Source organism: Poeciliopsis prolifica, unplaced genomic scaffold, assembly GCF_027474105.1.
Source record: "Poeciliopsis prolifica strain line A6 unplaced genomic scaffold, Auburn_PproV2 SCAFFOLD056, whole genome shotgun sequence".
NCBI classification, from domain to species: Eukaryota; Metazoa; Chordata; class Actinopteri; order Cyprinodontiformes; family Poeciliidae; genus Poeciliopsis; species Poeciliopsis prolifica.
In genome coordinates, this window is record NW_026562431.1 from 3168351 (window position 1) to 3189969 (window position 21619).

The 21619-nt window shown below is 42.6% G+C and overlaps 1 protein-coding gene across 1 annotated transcript in view; it reads right to left on the minus strand.

The window, feature by feature from the left end:
• Positions 1 to 21619, minus strand: part of LOC129379297 (ecto-NOX disulfide-thiol exchanger 1-like) — a 72646-nt gene that overhangs the window by 18060 nt on the left and 32967 nt on the right. The window contains 5 exon segments of the mRNA XM_055060000.1: positions 3256 to 3489; positions 3854 to 4060; positions 4238 to 4405; positions 9608 to 9745; positions 9848 to 9978. Of these exon segments, the coding sequence (XP_054915975.1) occupies positions 3256 to 3489; positions 3854 to 4060; positions 4238 to 4405; positions 9608 to 9745; positions 9848 to 9857 (757 nt within the window). The 5' untranslated portion in view covers positions 9858 to 9978.

The following is a 21619-nucleotide window of genomic DNA, read 5'->3' on the forward strand; positions in this document are numbered from 1 at the left end:
TCTCTTATTGGTTGTCAGATTTATTAGGCTGCTCAGCCCCTCAAACTAGCAAAGCGCAAAATTTTTAAATCTGTTTCACACTCATTATAAAATGTAAGTTGAAATGTTGTTCACCGTGCTCATCCGATTGGCTGCGATTGGCCGCTTCGCTCCTCAAACTAGCACGGCTAGCAAAAGCGCCAAATGAAAACGTTTTCATCTAGAGAAAGCCTGGAGGAACTTTCCAGAAGCCTTCGGTGGAGAACACTGGTAACCAGAAAAACATGGCCGACTAACATAAAAAGGCATATGGCAGTGTTTATGCTAAACAAATGTAATAGTCATTTAATAGAGAATAAATGTGAGAACGGATGTTCTAATAGTAAATGTTTCTTTGCATATTTTGTAGCGTTGTCTGTGGCGAGCCAGATGCTAATGCTGTTTTGGGGATAGGGGCATGTCACATTTCATTCATTCATGACAATAAAAGACATTAATTATTCGACTCAAGAGAATGTTATTCAGTTCAGCTGCAATCTACACCCTATTGACGCTCTTTATACACCGGCTCTTTAAGGACACCATGTATTTGAGCGTCATCTGACCGAACGGCTGGGCGAATTCTTTCTCCGTTGAATCGTCGCAGCCTTGGTTTGTTCTTGCGATTGAAGTTATTCTTTTTCCCCTCTGACTGGCTGGTGTTTATTCCTTTAGTGAGTGTTAGTGCCAGTCATCTGGGAACAACAGGCTCCAACGACCAGTCCACAAAAAATAACTACTTTGACTACACCACTCAGTACCTCATCCATAGAACAGTCTCCATTGTATTTGCTCTGTCGCTTTAACAAAAGGAGACTGTAGAGAGAACAACGTGGCTAAATATAGCAGGGATGGGAAAAGAAACAAGCAGACTGGCGAGTTCTCCCTCCGTAGCAACGCTGCTGGAAAGGATGAGCATTAACCGGTCTGGGCCAGTACACTTTGGCACGTGTTCCACTGTATTTTCCTGTTTTTATTTTTATTTATTTTTTTGATGTATAAAAGTATGCAGTACACAGGAGATTCAAAAATATTTTCAGATTCTCTGTGATTTTATATTGATATGAAAATGTGTAAAACTGCAAATTACTGTCTGTCTAATAATTACTGCAATGCTATAAATTCAAAATGATGTGGGCAGTCAAAACTCTTTGTCACAGACTTCAGGAAGTCATCACAACAGGGCTTGTCCATTAACCCTCTAACAACGTTTTTAATCAGGCTTGCACTGAGAAGTAGCTCCTGTAATGAGCTCTGCTGCTGTGTTTGATGACTACAACAATTTGCCAATTGTTGCTGGCTAGTCTGAAGGAGCTGAGTGTGGGAGGGGTGCCATGTGGAAACTCGAAGGAGGAGCTTTGTCCCTGAAGGCGGGGCTGGATCCACCCAGGTGTTTTGCACAGCTGAATGCTTGCAGTGGGAGATTAAAGGGTTTCTCAAGCATGCATTAAAGAATCAAAGCAACACTTCAGGAATGGTTTTGACGAGGGAATAATAATGTCATAAAGCTAAAAAAAAAAAAGAAGTCAACTTTTCATAACCCTGCCCTCTGATACTGTAGAAAATTAGCATTTTAATCTGAAACTATTTTTGCATTTGAAGTCTGAGGTGTGAACTCCAGACGTGTTCATACACTTCCTAGCATTACTGCTAATATTTGCTAGGGTATGGTGAAATATGGTAGATGCAGAGAGGCTCACGACAGAAGAGTTCCTCATGTAATAGAGACCAAACGTTTGTTAGTCCGTTAATTATCCTGCTGTCGTTCGATTTATTATCGCGTCACACAACAACGCAGGGTGGCACATAACGCTGGGTTCACCACGTGTTTAAAGAGAAACTAATGATCACTGTATAATAACTGCAATAAGTAGTGGATTGGTTTTCAATGAGATTGAATTACACTAAATTACCCAACCGGTTCCAGCTCGCCCGTTTTCAAGGAACCAGAGAGGAGGAGAAGCTCTCCTCCCTGCAGATATGCAGCCGCGCTCGTTCATGTATCCCAGGGCCGAGCGGAGGATACGTGACGGAGGAGGAGCGCTGACCTTCACACTCCCCCACAAACAATCGCTCATCCTCGGCTTCTCACTGCACTCCTCATTCAGCTCACTCCCACGCTGTTTCTTGTGCAGCCTCCCGTTGTGCGGGGGAAGCAGGTGAAACATTTAGAAGCAGGACGGAGGGGGGAACGAGGAAACGAGCCCTTCAGCTGTCTGTACTCCCAATTCAAACGCACATGGTGGTCATTTTGTCTCGCATCCATCTGGTTTTGTTTCCTTCAACATCAAGGTTTTGACTTATTTTGACGTACTTGCAAAATAAGTTTTGCTTTACACCCAAAAAAATTCTGTCATTTCCAGTTAAAAGCCCCACAAACAAAATTGGTTTACAAATGTTCCTTTAAGTAATCGATTTATCCTTGAACACCTCAATCCTCGTTTGACAGGTACAAGCCTTACAGACTTTGAGATGAATTTATTCTAAGTGAAACCAGATGTGAGGGGGAAAAAAAAGCAGAAATGAAGAAAAGGGCCTATACCACACTCTGAAAATTGGAAACACATTTTGGCGCTGGCTTCTTCCGCGATTTGTCGGCCCTACAGATGAGAGCACAGCCCAAGCAGCTCATGATGAATATTGAGGATTCAAATGTCAAGAACGGCGCACAAAGTGCAGGGAAGGAAAAACAAACCTGGAAGAGTCTGGAAAATGGTGAACCTGTGAAATAAACGATGTTTGGAAACCCTGTAATCAGGCTGATGAGTTCAGATTTTCATTCTCCCACATGTAAAACACACATATATACAATCCAGTTACTTTCCATTGACTTGATGATAATTCACACGATTTAACAAGCAGATTAACCTGATTCATCTTTACACAAACACCCTTGTTTATAACGGTGCTCTTACACTTTCCACAAACGGGACAAAGATCGATAATCGTTCAGCCTCTTAAAAGATTCATCTGCATTTGGTATTACACCCAGCAGGTGGTCTGAACAGCAGATTATACAACTCAAACACGTGAACCTATGCGTCATCTTTACATGATCCTGAACTAAAACGTCGCTGCATCCATAACGCCTCCAGATTTTATCCCTGCTGAAGCAGTGACGACGTTTCCTTCGCCCTGAAAATAAAATGAACTGCCTGGGCCTTTAGCGCCAAGCAGGACGACGTTTAGCTGTGAATCTGGCGTCGCGGGGGCCACGTTCCTCTTTGCGTGACCCACCTTTCAGTTTCTCGGCCAGCTGCGCCGCCTCGTGCTCCGAGTAGTGCACGATGGGAGGAGGAGACGGCGGACGCAGGCGGTCTTCGTGAATTTTTCGCCAGTGCCTTTCCTCTCTGGCCAACAGGCGCTGCTTGCACTCCCACTCGTACAGGTCGTCCCTGGCCTGAGCGAAGTCCACGTGGATCCTCCCGGAGTCCTTCTTGTCCGTGCTGGAGCCGATGCGCATCCGATACCCTGTCCGAGAAACAGCGAAGCGCGGTTAACTCTCATAAGAGGTCGAGTCTTCCGCATGGTAGGCTCTTGGAGTCTGACATCATCTCTCACCCTAAGTTTTCTGCCAGAAAACAGAGGTTTTACCACTCTACAGCCACATTTGATAAACTGACTTTGTCCCTAAGCCGGTTAGAGATACTGCCGATGATCAACAGAGTCAGAAGTAATATTACAGTGGACGCTTTGGAGTCAGCTGACATCAAAATATCACAAATAGCTATAAGTAACGCTGAACTTGTCCCCAAATCCCCCCACGTCGGTACAGCTTTGGTTTATTTCGTCCCGTTAATAAAGTCAAAATATAAAATATGAGCCTGTTGCTCACCTGACAGATATATAGCCTTGTCGATCATGAACTCCTCGCTGAAACGGATGTGGCAGAAGTTCTTCTTGCTCTTCCGGATAGCGATGATCTCCCCACACTGGTCGAACACCTCCCTGATGATGTCCTCCGTGGCGTTCTCAGGCAGGCCTCCCACAAACACCGTCTTACAGCCGGGGGGGCGCTCCCGCGTCGACGGAGGAGGCAGATCTGAAGCCACCAGCACAGGCGTCACTAATCGTTTTCTAAACTGGGACAAATCTGCAACTTGTGAGACAATATTGAGGCTGCACTTGATACGTCTATCGATATTCTGGTGGTTAATCTGCTTTGAATTTCCTCTTTCAGAAACGACTCTCCTCCAGAACATGGGCTGACGGCTCTTACTGGGGTTCTGAGGGAAGAGAGTGCAGCTCTTGCAGTGGATGATCTCCTTGACGACAGGCACGTCGGGGGGAATGGGTGGAGGTGGGACCAGGCCGATGCCTCCCATCATGGGGTTGATTGGTGCGAGAAGGCCCAGTCCGGGGTCAAACCTCGGGATACACAGAGACTCTGTAGCACAGACAGCAGAACAACGACACCAAACAACACAGACCGTTTGAGATGAAACATTTTGACACCATTAAATTTGTGCTAACACTCAATCTGATATGATTTTTTAAAGATTTACCTAGAGTTTGCACAAGATTCGAACGCTTTAAGCGCGTCTTGAAGTTTGACGCTTGTGCACTTTGAGTGCAGGTGCTTGACATTTTGCTCTCCACCTAAACTACGACACTTAACTACAGGCAGGCCACAAAATTCACGAAATGAAACATGAGCTGAATGTGATTTTTGTTTTGATTGTTTAGGGTTTTTTTACCTTCTCAACAATAAACTAATGTTTAATCTGCACGTCATTAAAGAAGGGCTCCAGATTGTTGGCTTATTGAAATTTCCAAATTCTGGGGTCATCTATTGTTCAGATTTTTTTTTTTTTTCACCACTCTTGACTTGTGGCCGAACAAAATCACCTCAGATTTACCTGGAGTGGCCCCCGGGGCCACACTTTGGACACCCCTGCTGTAAGACAGATGATTGGCAGGTCGAAGCTTCATCAAGTCAGTCCATGTGCCACAAAATGCAGAACTGAGGTCATCATGACAACTTAAAGGATTGTCATCGCACTTACAACGTCTCCTGGCTTTTGCTTCAGTTTCTTCATTTTTCTTTTCTTTTTTTGTTGTTTTTTTTAGCAAATAAGTGCTGTTTAATAAGTACTGCTCCATACAGCACATTAATAAACTGCTCTCCAACTTATCACAAACATAAAAAGATCCCAGCCTCAAAAGTGGGTCAGACAACAAAGGAAGGAAAACCAAAAGAGATAAGAAAGCATCGCTATCATCTTGGAGGTAACAGACGGGAAACGAGAAAGCTGCAGATCGGATCTGTGGCAAAAAGAAAAAAGAAAACACAAAACTGAAAATACATCATCTGAAATAGGCCTGTGGGGAAAAAATGGAGGAGAGGGAGGGAAGAACAGGGTGTCTTTTCTCCAGGACAAAGCAAGTGAAGAAGAATGGGGAAGATAAACAATGAGAAAACAGAGGCGACAGCAGCAATGCCTCTCCTGTCTGGAGTGGCATTGGTGGGGGCTGAAGGAGGGGTGGTGCAGCACCCCCCCCCCCCTCCTCACCTCCCCCCCCTCCCCTCCATGCTCCCCCGTCTCCCACACTGCAATAACAAGGGAGCGGAGGAACAGAGCGTCAGCAGAAAATCCTCCTGCACGGCGGCCCCAGAGTCGCAGCTCCTCCGCGAATACTGTGATTCAAATGGCACGAGAGAGGGGCTGTCACAGGAGGAGGTGATAAACGCCTCCCGAGTCGTAATTTAATAGAAATAAATGTTTCTTTTGTTTCTCTGTGCAGAGAACTGATAAAATGCAGCCCTGATTCACAGTGAAAGCCTTTCCTTCTCTCTCTCGCTCTCTTTTTTTTTTTTTCAAACTGCTGCTGCTGGTCTGAGCAGTCGGGAAAGCAGAGGCTAAATGTCCTGTTGACATGAGGAGAGAAATTTAGCACTTATGCTAATTTGATATAAATCAAGACAAAATACTGTTTCACTTGTGCAAACTGGTCAGATTGGACGGAGAACATCGATTTTAAAGGAGCAATGTTATGTAAAAGCAATGTTTTTTTTTTTTACCTTTACCTCATGTTGTCATTTTATTCCCTCATCAAAAACATACTGGAGTGTTTATTGATTTCTTAGTGCATGTTCGAGAAATCCTTTAATCTCCATGACAACCATTCAGCTGTGCAAAACACCTTGAGGGAGTTTAATAGAAACTCATAGTTCCAGTTTTAATATATTGGACATTTCTTGACGGCCCAGAATGCCCAGCGCTGCTGTTCGTTCCTACTTTTGGAGCAGTCTCCTCTCCATTTGGCGTTAACATTACACATTTGCTCTGGAGTTCCGGGAAATTAGTTTTTAGGCGGACCAGAGTTTGAGGTTTTGATCCGGATCAAAGTTCGATTGCACATTCACACCTCCCCGCACAAACCGGACTATCCAAGCGTTTAATTAAAGAGGACCAAACATGTTTAACACCTGTTTTCACCACCATAGGACGTGTCTGTCTACATGGGTTTCAGCCACCCCTCATTGGGGCTGTTGGCAGTTGGAACCAGGCAGAATACAACCAGCAAGAGGCTCGTATCGTTTTGGTTTGATTAAAATCCAGGTGGAAACACTTTGTCAGGCCAGGCAGTTTGTTTTACCTCACCAACACTCCAAACAGGCACTATATACTGGCCCGTCTGGCATTGTCATTCTCACATATGTGCTGTGCTACAATCATACTCCTTTAAACACTTATACAATTATTTGTTTATGTTTCTAGTGAATTATCTTGCCGCTTTGAAAACCGTGACTTTTTTTAGAGAGTCTTGTTTTGTGAGCAGCTGTTCGGGACGACCGCAGTAATTCCTAACATATCTACATTTTTTTTCCCTTAAGCATCCAAGCAGTGTCAATGCTGCAGACACTCGGTGCTTTCACGTTTGGAAAATTATATTGGAGACGCATAATGTTGGGAGATCTTCAGGCTTATCAAAAGGAGAAATAAAAACATGCGGCGAGATAATCAAGCATAAATCAGAGCCGCTGCTGCATTAAGAGCTTCTTCAGGTCCGATGAAAACTCATTGAAGTGCCTTCTGCTGTAACCCCCTGACAGGTAAATTGCACATCTCTGTGTCACGCATTCATCGTAATCACACGGGGGTCGCTTTTTGCTCTCGGCTCTTTTCTCAGAGCCAAAAATCAAGCCGAGCCAGGTTCGTTTGTCTGGCTCCGAGCTCTGGCTCTGCCTCTGCCAAACACAGGAAGAGATAGAGAAAGAGGCAAAACAAACACACACACACAGAGGCAGCCACAGCCAAAATCCGGGGCAAAGAAATGCAAAAAAAAAAAAACCCAATAAAACAAAACCACGATTTGAAGGGAGAAAAATAAGTGTTTAAGCCCGGTAAATGTGATTATTTTAAAAAAGGCTTAAAGCGGAACCGCCAAAAGACGTGAGCTGCGGCGGCAGCCTGGCGGCGAGACATATGGCTGCGTTCAGGGCGCCGCAGAGACGTGAGGTTTAACGTTATTCTGAGACTAATCTTTAATTGAAACAAACATCCGAACGTGACCTGGACACGACTTTGGTCCTGTTAATCGTGTGAGAAACAGTCGACGCTCCTGTAGGATTCCACCAAAACCCAAATCTGCAATTTGTACGACTAATTCTCAGAACAATTTTCTGTCTGATTTTATGTATGGTTCATAAAAACAATATCCAGAACCTGAAGCCGGCAGAGACGCCAAACCTCCCGTGAGAGAATTTGTTAGCTTAAGACTGGGGACGCGCGATCCACTCTTTTCACCTCCGATACCGATATCTGATGTTTAATATCGGCTGGTACCGATCCGATACAAACGGTACTGAATTGACTTGAAATGTTTTTTTTTTTTTTGTATTTCAAACACAGACATAAATGTACTGAATTACCAATCTATGTGATAACTGCACCAGCACAGCACACTTGAATGCAGCAATAGCGTCGCGGGCTTGGTCAAATGCTAAATGTGCTAATGGCGGAGAAACAACTTATCGTTACATTAAAACTGTTTGTCCCCCGCCACCGGTGGCTATGCTGACTAGAATAAGCATTGATGGCAGTGTTGGGGAACTAGCTGTAGCTTAGCCACATGTGGGAACATTTCTCCCAAACGTTCCCACATGTAGCAAAAGAGGAGGTCTGCAGCTGTTTCCAGAGGTGAAGGTAGCTGAGCATCATGTCATCACTACGATGACATCATGCATGTTTCTTTATCACAGAACATATTCGGGTCCACATGTTAAAACACTCTGGCAACAAACACATAATTATACAGAAATTTTAAAATAAATTTGTGTAGAGAACAAATATTGTGCTGTTGGAGTTCAGTCATGTTTTAAAACGCCAGTACCCAGAGAGACCCAGGACAGATAAATCCTTCTGTTTCTTGGACAGTTTTCACACATTCATTGTTAGGATCACAGAACATTTGGGCGTCGCAGAAGGACAGAAACTGAAGGATCGAATAACTCCAGATGCACACATCTCCGTTTTTTTTTCTGCATTCCGAAGAAAAAGTGTCACAGCTGGATGTCTGGAAGCAGATCTCAAAAGACGGAAAGCAGCGTTGCAACAGAGGAGCAGCGCCGGACGTTTGTGGAGCGAGTTCTGCTCGGTAAAGCTTATTAGAGGGACAAGGCTTGGAAACATCTGGTGCTGCAGATAAATTCACACAAATGCAAATTCTCTCGCTTCAGAGTCCCTCCACTTCTTTGCATCTCTGGTGTGCAATTTAAAATCAGTTGAAAGAAAAGAAGTGCTGCATCATTATTTCACAAATTCTTATGTTTTGTTTTTGCTTTTTTGTTTCTTTTTGCACTGGTCGTCTTGTCAGACAGCAAACAGACAAAAAGTTCTTGATATTGGGAGTCAAAGTCTGGATGACTGTGTTGAGGACAAACAGACAAACAGGCTCCTCTATTAACCCTTTAACAATGTTTTTACTGGCATTTCACAGAGGACTACTTTCTATAATGTGCTCAGAAAATCCACAGTTCCAGGTGTTTGCTAACTGCTGCTGGCTAGTCTGAAGGAGCTGAGTGGTGGATTCACTGGGAAGAGTTGCTCTGTCAGAAGGAAGCTTCTAACTGCTCTGAGGAGGAGCTGCGCCTCGAAGGCGGGGCTAAGTCCAACCAGGCGTTTTGAATGGTTGCCACGGAGATTAAAAGATTTCTCCGACATGCATGAACAAGTCAAGGCAACACTTCAGGGATGTTTCTGGGTGAACAACATTATAACATAAAGCTGAACAAAGTCGATTTTACCAAATGCTGCCCAGAAAACCATGAGCATCTCTGCACTTTTCACATTTTCATTTCTAAGAACATAGTATTTCTTCTACCTTCCATTTATTCACCCTTTGTTTTTGTTGGCCTATAGCATTACTTTGCGTGTAAATCTTGACAACAAGCCCACGTTAGAACCGCGCCACTGAGTGTAGGATGTACATTTTTATAATTAAATGTGTTCAGATTTAAAGTGTTTGATTTGATTGTCTCAGAGAAAAGGAGACGTGAAAAAGGCATCTTCACATGTAGCCAGCGATAAAGACTTAATCCTCGACACAATGAAAGGAAAGGCTTTACGTGGCGAGAAGGCAGTACCTGCAACCAGCTGCTGCCCGCTGATGCCCACAGGCATGATGCCCAGGTTGTTCATGGCTGTGGCCCAGGCTCCATGATCAGCAACGGGGACGCTCAGAGGGTTCTGCTCAGCTCCGAGGTTACCTGGACCATCAGCTGCTGGAATAAATTTGTCAGAAACAGAGGATCTTTCATCCCGAAAATCACCAACCTGGATTTGCTCAAAGTCTTGTCAGGTAATTTTAGGTTTTCATTACTCACCACTGGCCATAGCAGGTCGTCCTTTGTCACCGTCGTCTGACGTCCTGTCATCAGATTGCCTCTCAAACAGACAGAGCCAGGGGTCAGCGGGCGTGTCGGCTGGTTTGGTCTGAGCCGCCTGCACCGTTTACCTGTGCAAGTCAGAAAACAAGGAAAAATAAAGACAAAGTCATCAAATGAAAAGAAAAAACTCCACAGGAATCTACATTAGTGGACTTTTTTCAGACACAGTTACAATCCCAGCTGTGTTTCCAGCAATAAAAGCCACACGCACCCACACACACACACACACACACACCCATCTTCTGATCCATTCGCACCGACAACTGCCAAACATCGGTTTTTAATCTTCTCGTCCTTAAATGTTACCGGCACTATTTGCTGTGCACACGCAAACAAACGCAGGGTGTTTTATGTGGGCCGTTTGTGGGCTGCCTGAGAGCGCTCCACCGGGCGAACCGCCGGGTGAACCGCAGGGGGCCCCATGGAAAACATGAAACAACTTCAATAGCTGAGCCAGAAGGGCAACCGCTACATCCCGAACGCCGACAGACGCCATGCAGGATGCATCCTATCTGAGCTGGAACGATCAATCAGATTAATAGATAATTCAAACAACCGTCAAATAATTGATTAAAAAGATACTAAACAATGAATCAATTAATCTTTTAAGCCGTTAATCAACTAACTCTTTAGTAATTTATTAGTCCCTTATAATCACTAGATTAATTGTTTACTGAGTTATTAGTCATTTAGTGATGATTCAGTAATTAACTAAGTATCATTAATCAAATACATTTGGCTAATCGATTAATCGTTTACTAAGCGATCAAGGCCTATTTGTGGCTTCAAAAAGGGTCATTTCCTGAAAAAAAGCAACACTCAGCTGTAATTGAGCCACAAATGCACAAATATATGTTGCATTAAAGATAAAAAATAGACCCTTTGTCTGTAAATACGTTCTACCCCAGGACTCTGTGAGACCCATAGTTTTAGCTTTACCTACTTCAAATTCTGTAAAAAAAAAAAAATCAATTAAGCACCAATTATTAATCACTTAATTCAAATAATTTACCAACAGATTAGTCCTGCGTTGCATTGATGTTAAGACGAGCATCAGTGCTTTTCACATGTTGTAAGGTGCTGAACTTTCTCACAAAAGAAAATGTGGAGATACATTTGAGATATACAAAAATTTACAGCTCCTGTGTTCAGTGAGGCGAAAACAAATGCAGCCCTTTACAGATTTCTTTTGTTTCTGCTTTCCAGTCGCACCTAAATCTACCCAAAAAGATAACTCATGGATTACTTGTGATTAACCACATTCATGAAGATCAGTTTGATTGGCCACACCCAGGCCGGCTGAAACTGGAGAATCACGAAATCACCTCGCCACGTAGAACCTGTCTGACAACATGAAGTAGGCCATGTCAGAGTGGAAAGGGTCATAAAGCCATTTCTAAAGATTTGGGACTCCAGTAAATTACAATAAGAGCAGAGAAAACTCAATACCTCAGTAGAACCTTCCAAGAAGTGGTCGACCTGCCAAAAATCAGTGGAGGCCATTGAAGAGTTTCAAAGTGGAAACCCAACAGATCACAAAGGTCTGTGTCACATTTGGCAAAAAGAAGTTGATGATCCAACACTTCAAACCAAGAGCATCATACCATCTCTGGGATCTGGAGGCCTTGTCATAGAGAGTTGGCAGTTCTAGAGGGCTGAAGCATGGTAACCATAACGCCACGCTGGGCTGGGTTAATCAGGGTTTTAATTAGGAGAACAGCGAAACTTTGACGTGTCCCAGTGCAACAATGAAGCGGCGGGTGTTTGGTATGCGGCGTGCGTCTCCCTTCCTTCCTCTCTCTCTCCCTAACATCTGTCTCTCTCTGTCAGTGTTACAGTCGGTCAGGCCACACTGTGCACCAATATTAATTTTTCACTTCTGACAACTGGAAACCAGCCGAGCCTCACGCCACATCCCGTTTTAATTGAGACACAATCATATCGACGAGTTTTTATTAACGACTACACGCCGTAATGTGTAGTTCAGGGACGCTCGCAGTCGGACTCGCTCGGAGGCCGACCTTGACGTAGTCTTCGCTCTCGATTATGAATCTGATTACTGAGGGGCAAAAATGTGAAACGGAACCAAACTGTCTGGTGCAGCTGTAGGGGTAAGAGATCCCTGGTGATGTTCATCAGTAGTGAAGAGTCAGCCAATCAGATACCGACTCTTGTTCCGGATGAGAACTTACTGACGATGTGCAAGTCTGACGGATCGTAGTATTGACTGCAGGGTGTATTCTACGCACTGCAGCTGTGTGCTTTGTAAACAAACTATTACAGTATGAAAATATGATGATTGACCTGTCCATCAAATTTAGACGGAAGCAAAATTTCCAAGTTTTTCCTGGAAAATTTCTGATTCTAGATAGTAGAGATGGTATTTGTGTGCCACAACTTTTTTTCAATCTACAATGGTCCTAATATTTTGGCCTTTATGATGTGGAAAATTTTTTTTTGTAGGATGCGTTTGGTTTCATCCTCTGGGAACAAATAACTTTGCGGTCGGCTGATGATAAGGTGAACTCTCAGCTGTACGTATCGACTTTTCTAAATGATTTAGTTTGTTTACCTGGTTACCGGCTTCAGCAACCAGCAAGTAGACAAAAGAAGACAGAGAAGTTGGTTGCCAACTTTCTTCAGACAGTCACAATAAGAGCCTTAAGGGACTGGTTTCACCGCTCTGCAACTCTTTGCGTTAGATTTTGCTGTTTTGGCAGCAGAACATGATTCTGACACTTATTAAACGCTTTCACCGGATGAAAAGTGGGCTTTTCGTCAGTATGTGGACACGTGAATTGCCGTGGAAGTTCAGGAAGATGTACGTTCACGAGCAAGGCCAGGAGTCAATGTCAAATCTGTTTTTTAAATGTATAAAAACTCAGAGACTGTAGAAGGAAGCGATGAGGAGATCGTTAGTACTGTTGTCAGGACAGAAGAAGAGGTACAGCAGTGCATCCGTGAGCCACAACAATGGAAATATAACCTGCTTTCTGACTTGCCTGCGCATAACCGAGGCTGGTATGTAGTTTGTCATTTATTGTCATTTTGTGATTATATGAGATGGAATGACTGGTGTTTTTGTGTGTGTTTGTTGCTCAAATGCATCTGCTTTCTTTTGTGAATTTAAGTTTTGACAGAGTGTATGATCATTTTAATAAATCGTTTACTTGTAATAATCTCGTGAAAGAAAAACCAAAGTAGCCGTCATGATGGGTCATTTTTTTATTCATAGGAGCAATGAACGTTTTAACAATCTTACTCAAATATGTATTCTTAATTCAAAAATACAACCACTATTTTACTAGTATTACCACTATTGGTGTTATCATTATTGCTACAACTGGTATTATTATTAACAATAACAATCTTGCCAGGAAAAACAATGCCTATTGTTTAAAAAGGGAAATTCTCTTACGAATTGTCACGTTTTACTCGAGCCAAAATGCAAATGTCAGCCACTTTAACATCAAGGGCACGTTTAGCGTGACAAAATATAAATAAATAAAAGGGCACAAAGTGGAAAAAAGTCGAGCAAGGTCCCACGCAACAAAACTCAACGTGACGAGTTGACTGGCTGATCGGGGAAGACAGATGAGATTCAATGTGATTTTCCATCAACCCAAAGCCTGAGAGAGAAAACTCCCACTAAAGGAGGCAGGGCTTATGTAAGCCTGACAAACAGCAGAGCTGCTCACATCGCTCCCTCTCCTCACTGTGAGCTTCACATCAATTTGACAAACACGCGCAAACGCAAACACCTAATCCAGGTTCGGATCGCATGTTTAATGGGCTGCAGCAGGCACTTACTTAAAACCTACACAGACTCAAACACCTGCAGCGATGTTCTGTCTGCAGGAACTGCTTCTTTATCCTGCTGCTCACTTGTTCATATCAGCCCGTCCTGTCAAATCTGCCTGATTTTCTCTCCAGGGGAAAAGGTGTGTGTGTGTGTCTCTGAGGAGGTAATGTACCATAGCAGAGTTGACGACTGCCTTGTGTACTAATAGGAATCTAGAAACGAACACTGTCGTTGTTAAATAAGTCAAATAAAACAACTATCTTTTGTGGGGCTGGGATTCATCGAACCTGATCTGACATCATTTAGGGTGTTTTCTCGCCAGATCGTTTGGTAGACTTGGTTGGTTGCGATTTTGATTTGAGACCAAAACAGCGACATTTGTTCCATTTTCAGCTGATGCAATTTCTGTTCATATTGCGCAATCCATTTGAAAAAGCCGTTCCCCTCCTCACCTATGGAGGCGCTGCCCCGAGAACCACTGAAAGAAGTGACACTATAACCTCAGAAGAAGACACTGAACTCAACTTCCTTCTTCACTAAATGTAACCAATAGTGGAGCAGCGTCAGATTTTAGCAGTTGTAGGATCTCACTTTTGTCTGGTGAAAGAACACGAGTCGCCTCTCCCGCTGGCGCTAGTCACATGCGTTTGTTTTGGTTGTATTTACCCAGAATGTCCTGCTTTTGGAGCGGTATCTGGTTCACTTGCATCCACATCTCCGTTTGAACCAGAATTTGGTTTTTTGATCTATACAAGGATGGTGGGAATGCATCCTTTGTTAATATTATGAACAAATTTACCCCAATTTAATAACTTCTGCAATAATAACTGATGGCAAATCTCCACCCAGAGGAGTGTCTACGAGCTTCAGGCAACAACAGGAAGGCTAACTGGACGATGTAAGGTTGTTTTATTCCATTGTTTTGGACTTTTAGCTTCTATCTGCAATAAAACATAAAGTATTTAGAGATATAAGCAACCGACTTGGACACTTTAGCACAAGACATTGAGATTTACAATACAGAAAAAACTGATTTGATGTAATACTTAAAACGTCGATTATTTAGAATTGCAATGCAGCAACCAATAGATAATGTTTTCCTACTATTGGAAAGATCCTTAACTTTGGTTCCCAGATCAAACCACTAACGTTTATTATCCTGATCAAAAAACCCAGACACCAACCTCTAAAGGAAACTGAATAAATATTAACTTGACTCGTATTGATGTGGTCCATTTGTCAGGGAACCAACATGGTGCCTGGACAAAATCTGAAAGTTTTTGTCCAACATTTTGTCAGTTTTAGCCACACTTGTGATAATTGTGTTTTCCAGTAAAGAAGCTTTTGGTATAAAGTGTTGTGGGTTTGTGAAAGCTGCTGTAGCGCAAGAAATAAAAGTGCCACAGGTTGTTCTCGAACTAAAATGACAAAAACAAAAAGGAAGCGGTTGCTGTAATGTTCCCCTGTCGACACTTCTCTCTCTCTCGTTTTCTTTTTTCTCTCTGAGAGCAGACTGGCCGATGCCAAACGACAATCCGAGCGTTTCTGCTCACTTTCACACACTATGAAATATTCACCGGCGAACGCATGTCCTCTACATTATTTATGAGCTCAGTTGATCTCTGAATCATTCACACAAATCAACAGCAGGAGGTGCTCTGTCAAAATAATACTGAGACACACAGTCAGGGATGCACAATCATATTTGCATACGTACTTATTCTCAGCGGGGCGCACGTGGCATAAAAACAGACAGTTTCGGATCGCTCAAGTCGACCAAGGTAGGAAATCTGGAGGAGGTAGGTTTTAAAATTCTCATCATGGTTTCTGCTATTCGAGGATCTCAAATATTTATTAAGAACAGAGTACATAATGTTGACGTCAACATCACGTCCACTTAGCACATTTATTCTGGCTATTAAGCAGAGCTTCAAATGTTGCTGAGCAAGTTGATGGCGCACAGTTAGCAAGCGCGTGTTTCTAACGAGCTAGTTCCACTGCTAGTTAGGTTATTTCACTTATAACATGGGAAATATCAAACATATCTAGTTATAAGCGAGATAATGTACTCGTGGAACTAGCTAGCAAGCTACTGCTAGCTAGCTAGTTCCACTAGCAACTTATTTTAATTATAATATGGGGAGAAGATCATGTTTTTAATCAAATAATATGCCAGTGGAACTAGCTAGTTAGCATGGGCTGCTAGCTAGCTAGTTAGCTAATCTGGTTCCACAACTCTTTTCACTTGAAACGTGGAAAAAATGTTACAGGTCAAATAATTTGCCAGTCGAGCTAACTAGCTGGTTAGGTTGCTTCCTTGCTAGTTACCCTAGCAACTTGTTTTAATTATAACAGAAAAAGGTATTGTTCTTAGTGAAATAATCTTCCTGTGGAAGTAGCTAGTTATCATTAGCTGCTTACAGGCTAGTTCCACTGGCAACTTATTTCACCTTTTCCAATTTAAAAAGGTCTTCCACTGGAACTGGCTAGCGATTGCACAGGCTAGCTAGTTCACAGGTGAATAATTTCACTTATAATCTGCGAAAACATTCCATATTTTATGTTCTGCTTCCGCCTTTGCAGAATGAACTTAGTGGCGATAAATGCAGCTTTAATATTAATCTGGGGACTGTTTTCCATCAGGAAAGGTCTTATAGGCAGCTGAGTGTTTTGCAGTAGCTCTGTGCTTTCTGACACATGTGCTCCTGATCAGTCTCAGGATGTCCATCTTTCACAAACTGAGCCATAAATTTGACTAAAATGTCATGCTTCTCTGCCTCTTTTAGACACATGTTGTTCCAGGTTTTAAAAATATGTTCCACAAATTCCATCTGAATCAGAAATGTTTCAGCCGTTCCCGCTCAAGATTCCTAAACACCCTGTCTGTTTCCAGGACCGTTCCCCCGCTCAACAGATTACTGATAGATGAATAGATAGCAACACAAAAACATTCCCCTGCACAACATCCGCACAGCGTTCAAGTTGACGCAGCAATAATCTGATCAAGCCTCATAAACATTTTATGAGCTAAAAGAAAGTCTCCCGCCTATTTCCAAAAAGCACAGACAGGAGATCTATAGAATGAAATGGAGGTACGTTCTCAATATGCTCAGCTACATTCAAAATAAAGTCAATTTTAGGAACGTCAATCAGTTTCTATTTTTACTGCCGCAGTGTGTAAAGAGTATAATTCCCATCTATAATTGATGAGGCCATCATTAAAGAGTTTGGTTTCATGTTTCATTTCAGGTAAAAAAATGCTTTGTGTGTAAGGCTGTCGCAATAAGCAAATAATCAATCGCATTGTCAAGCAATTATTAATCAAGTAATTGCTCAATAATTTGCATTCTGATGATTAATATTTTGTTGTTTACATTGTCTTCATTAAACATGTAATTTATGGTTTCTGTTGTGTGTGGCTTTTATGTCTGTTTTATTTATTGTTTTGGTTGTGTTTTACTTTGGATGTTTAAAATATCGGAAAATTCCAGCGTTAAATGCTCTTTAAAAAATGAAAGTGTATTGGTCTTTGAGTGGGGGAATGTGTATTATTATTATTATTATTATGTGATTATCAATGTATTGTTTGAAAACAACAATAATATTGCTCATCGCAATAACTTTTGGGACAATTTGCTGTCTGCAAAAATGCATTGTGACGGGCCTATGTGTGCATTGGATTTGCTTAAAGGGACAGTACGACTTGTTTTCAAGTAACTATGTTAGCTTCAGTTATAGAAATCCTTTTTATATATATCAACTATGACTTTGACATAACGGCTTGAAATTGGGCCTCTGTCTCTTTAAGAAATTCCTGCTCTTTCTGAAACTCCACCTACAGGAAGTCACTGCAACATGGCTCCTGTATTAACCCTTTAATGATATTTTTTACCAGCGTTTCACTGAGAAGTAGCTCCTATAATGATATCAGAAGATGAACAGTTCCAAAAGGTGTTTGCTAATTGCCGCTGGCTAGTCTGAAGGAGCTGAGTGGGGAAATTGCAGGGGAAGCCTGAAGGCTTGGAAAATGCAGCAGCTTTCGAAAGTGGATCTTTGGGCCCCCCCTGGCGTTTTGCACAGCTGAATAGTTGCCATGGGAGATTAAATGATTTCTCATCCAGGTATGTTTTTGATGAGATAATAACATTTTAACAAGATGTAAAGCTCAAAAATAAAAAGCGGATTTTACATGATACTTGTATTATTAAAACACACTTAGCTGACTTAGTCCCAAACATTCACCAAAGAGATGTCTATCTTAAAGGAATAATCGTTTTAGTCATTCTTGTCTGTATGAGAATTTCACTTGATGAGTTAATCCCATCCGAATACATCTCTGTTAGTAATCACTGTCATCTCCCGGTCCATCGCCGTCTGTTCCTGAGAGCTCTTCAATGCATTCTGCATGGAGGACAGAAACTCTAATCTATGGGCAGAGTGCAGGGCCTGCCATCTCCTCTGCGACTGGGACTCCCTCTTTACCCTTCAGCCGAGAGACAGGGTCACGGCCCAGATATCAGTCAGCAGTCGCTGCAGCAAATTACTTCTAATAAAGCCTTTAGAAAGGCTCCATTAACTACAGAGACGGAGAGAAAGCGGCAGGGAGACGGGGCTGCGGCCAAGGCAGCAAATCCAATCAGGTCCAATCAAATCACCGAGCAGGGAAACAGGCCAGGCTCCGGCCCTGCAATGATCGCAGAAAAGAAGGGGAGCATTTTGCATTTAACATGCTAATGGGCGCCGGTGAAAAGGAAAGACGGCGGCGGCAGTTTTCCTTCTATAAACAGAACGTAGATGGTTTCAGCAAACGGCCTGAAGAACAAGTCAGGAAACGCATCTGTTAAAACAGTAGCTGTGATATTGATGGCTGTAATCTCAGAAACTGGAGTCTGCAGTGGAAATTAAACGCAATACATCTTTATCATCTCTGTCCTGCACAGTTACATCCTGCAATCAGACGTATGATTATGGTTTGTCTGAAATTAGCAGTTTCCAGCTCATGCAATATGGAAGCAGAGGACATGTTGGAACAAAATACTTATTTTCAGTCACATAAATCACTGGCTAAAGTTCATAGAGAACAGATAACAAAACTCTTTCACTACTGCAACTGCATTGCATTTGTGCCAATGTTTTAATTTGCAGTCAAACTCTGTGGGCACATTCACACCCTTTGTTAGTCCGCTTTGATAAAACTCCAGTCCGTTTGCCTAGAAAGTCCGGTCCGTTTGGCCAGGTGTGAACCCGTAACCGAACTGCAATGCGTATCAAAGAAGCAAACCTGAAACCCAACGTTTCAGTTCGGTTGAAGTGAACCAAGTGGACCGCAGGCCGCTCTAAAAGCAGGAAGCAGACTAAAGCGCAGGGCATTCTGGGTAAATGCAATCACAGCAAGTGTGGTCTAGTCTAGCGCTAGCAGGAGAAATGGCCTTGTTGGTTCATCAACAACAAAAGAGAAATCCAACAACCGCTGAAATATGACGCCACTCCGTTGCTGTTTACATTTTCAGAAGAAGACCGTTGTGCTCGCTGTCTTCTTCTGAGGTTTTGTACTTTCCTTCAGTAGTTCTCGGAGCAGCGACTGAATAAATGAAAGTTTTTTTTCCATGTTTGAGCAAACTTGAGAAGCTATTAGTATATTTAAGTGTGCTGTACCGGTGAAGAGTTATCAAATCAATTTGTAATCCAGTATGTCTGTGTTTTATTAAAAAAAAAGAAACATTCTCAATCAATTTGTCTCTGTTTTTCGGTATCAGATCAGTATCGGCCAATGCTAAGTCTCAGATATCGGTATCGGTAGTGAAAAAAGTGGACCGGTGCATCCCTGAAAATGAGCATGAAGTTTAAGTGAAAGACACTGCTTCAAGCCTTTTTTTCACAACAAAAAGTTAGTTCTTAAAAAAGTATGTAATAAACTTGTTTTTTCCTCTGAGATAAGAAGAGCTTCATCGTACCAGAGGAAATGGCTCAGCTAGGGATGCTTTCAGGCGAAGAACAGTTTCTAAAGCAAACGATACAGTGTCAGCTTCACTTTGCTGGCCCAATCATAGCTCAAATCAACCAGTTAGGTGAGAATCCCCCCACAGCAAGACCAGTTTACAACCAGTCACTCTCTTCCAAAGGTATCACCATTAGCTTTCAAAAACTGTGCTGCATATTAGATGAACCTCTCAGCAGACTGATAATGGACCTTTTTGGGTCAACGTGACAAAGCCACATTACCGAGAGCGCTCCATGCGTCTCAGTTTCAGCGCTCCGGCTTTTTACTCTGCGAAATCAATCCGCCGTGTATGCTTATAATTCAGGCAATGCTCTTAGTGTGGCTGCAGCTTCTGTTGGCTCGTGTTTCGAATCCATTTAATCCACTTAGGGCCAGAGACGCAGCGAGAGGAGGAGGGGATGTGGGGGGTCAGAATAAGTGCCAGCTCTGCAAAAGGAGAAAACTTGTGAAACTGACCAGACTGAGGCTAATGACGGCATAAGACTGACTAAAAGGGAGGCTAGTAACAAATACGGACGGAGATTTTTCTTCTGCTTTACGTTTGCATTTCGCCATATTTTAAGGCATGATAAAATGCAATTGTCTCTTTGGTGGTATTTGCATAGGTAAAAGCACTGTTACTAACATTTTAAACTTTTAGAACACTAAAAAAATGTGAACATTGTTGATTAAAAAAAATTATGGTAACAAAGTGACAATTATTAGAACTGAATAGATTTTAATGACTTCAACCAATGTTTGTGTGGTGCAGTTCCTGAGGTGAAAGTATATGGCAATTAAAGCCAAAGCTTAAATCAACTATTTAAAACCTAAAAAGCTGATAAATCTACAGTAGATACTGACTTAGTAGCCAGCTAGTTGGCCTCTCTAGATCACTAGTTTGGCAATCTAGTAAGCTAGTTAGCTTAGCTCGTATGCTGACTAGCTTACTTGCTAATTAGCCTAACAACTGGCTTCTAAGCTATTTACTGTCTTAGTGGCTAGCTACTAACTGAATAGTAAGCATAGCTAGCTTACTCGTCAGCCTAACGAGTAAGCTAGTCAGGATAAGCTTAGGCTTCCATTTCTCCTTAAAAAGGCTCACGTATAAAAATCAGAACTACTCCCTCAACTATGATGTGGGGAAAATAATGAACCAATGTCCAGGCTTGGCTGCCAGTGAAAAAGCTGCTAAACCATGCAAGAGTTAAGAAGTCAGGCGCTAGCGCTTAAGAAGTCAGTATAGCTAATACATTTAGTTTGTTACACCGATTTCCTCAGAAACGTAGCCAAAAAGATAGCCCAGGATTTTTATGTTTGGTAGCTCAAGTGAAGTAAATGACTGGGTTTTATGACTTTGTGAAATGTTTCCATGTTTTATCTGGAAGTTAATAAAATATTTGGTGTGCTCACTGTTCAAGGCTAACGTCACAATTACTTCCGACCACTAGAGGGCCCTGGAGCGACCTGCTGCGGTGGCTGTGGAAAGATGACAGGCTTGATTTCAGAAGTGTTTAGAATGTCTTCACAACATGCCCAGTATCACACACTGACACACACATCTCTAGGGCAGTGGATTTTAAATGTCACAGGTCTGAGTGTGCGTGTGTGTGTGTGCGTGCGTGTGTGTGTGTGTGGGTGGCAGAGCCTCCTGCAGGCCACAGCGCTGAGTCACAGAAAATGACCAGATGGTGTTGGAGGAAGAAGCGAGAGGGAAACCGAAATGACAAACAGGGGGAGAGAAGAAAGAGAAGACGTGGTAAATCCTTCAGAGAGAAAGAGGGAGGAGGGGAATGATGGAGCAGAAAAAGACTGAGAGAAGGAGGAGGTGTTCGGGGGGAAGGTGGAGGGTTGTAGCTAGAATTCCTCCAGCCGTGACTGCTCTCTGCATTTTAAACACCTTCCCTTCTGTCGCTGATAGGCCGGG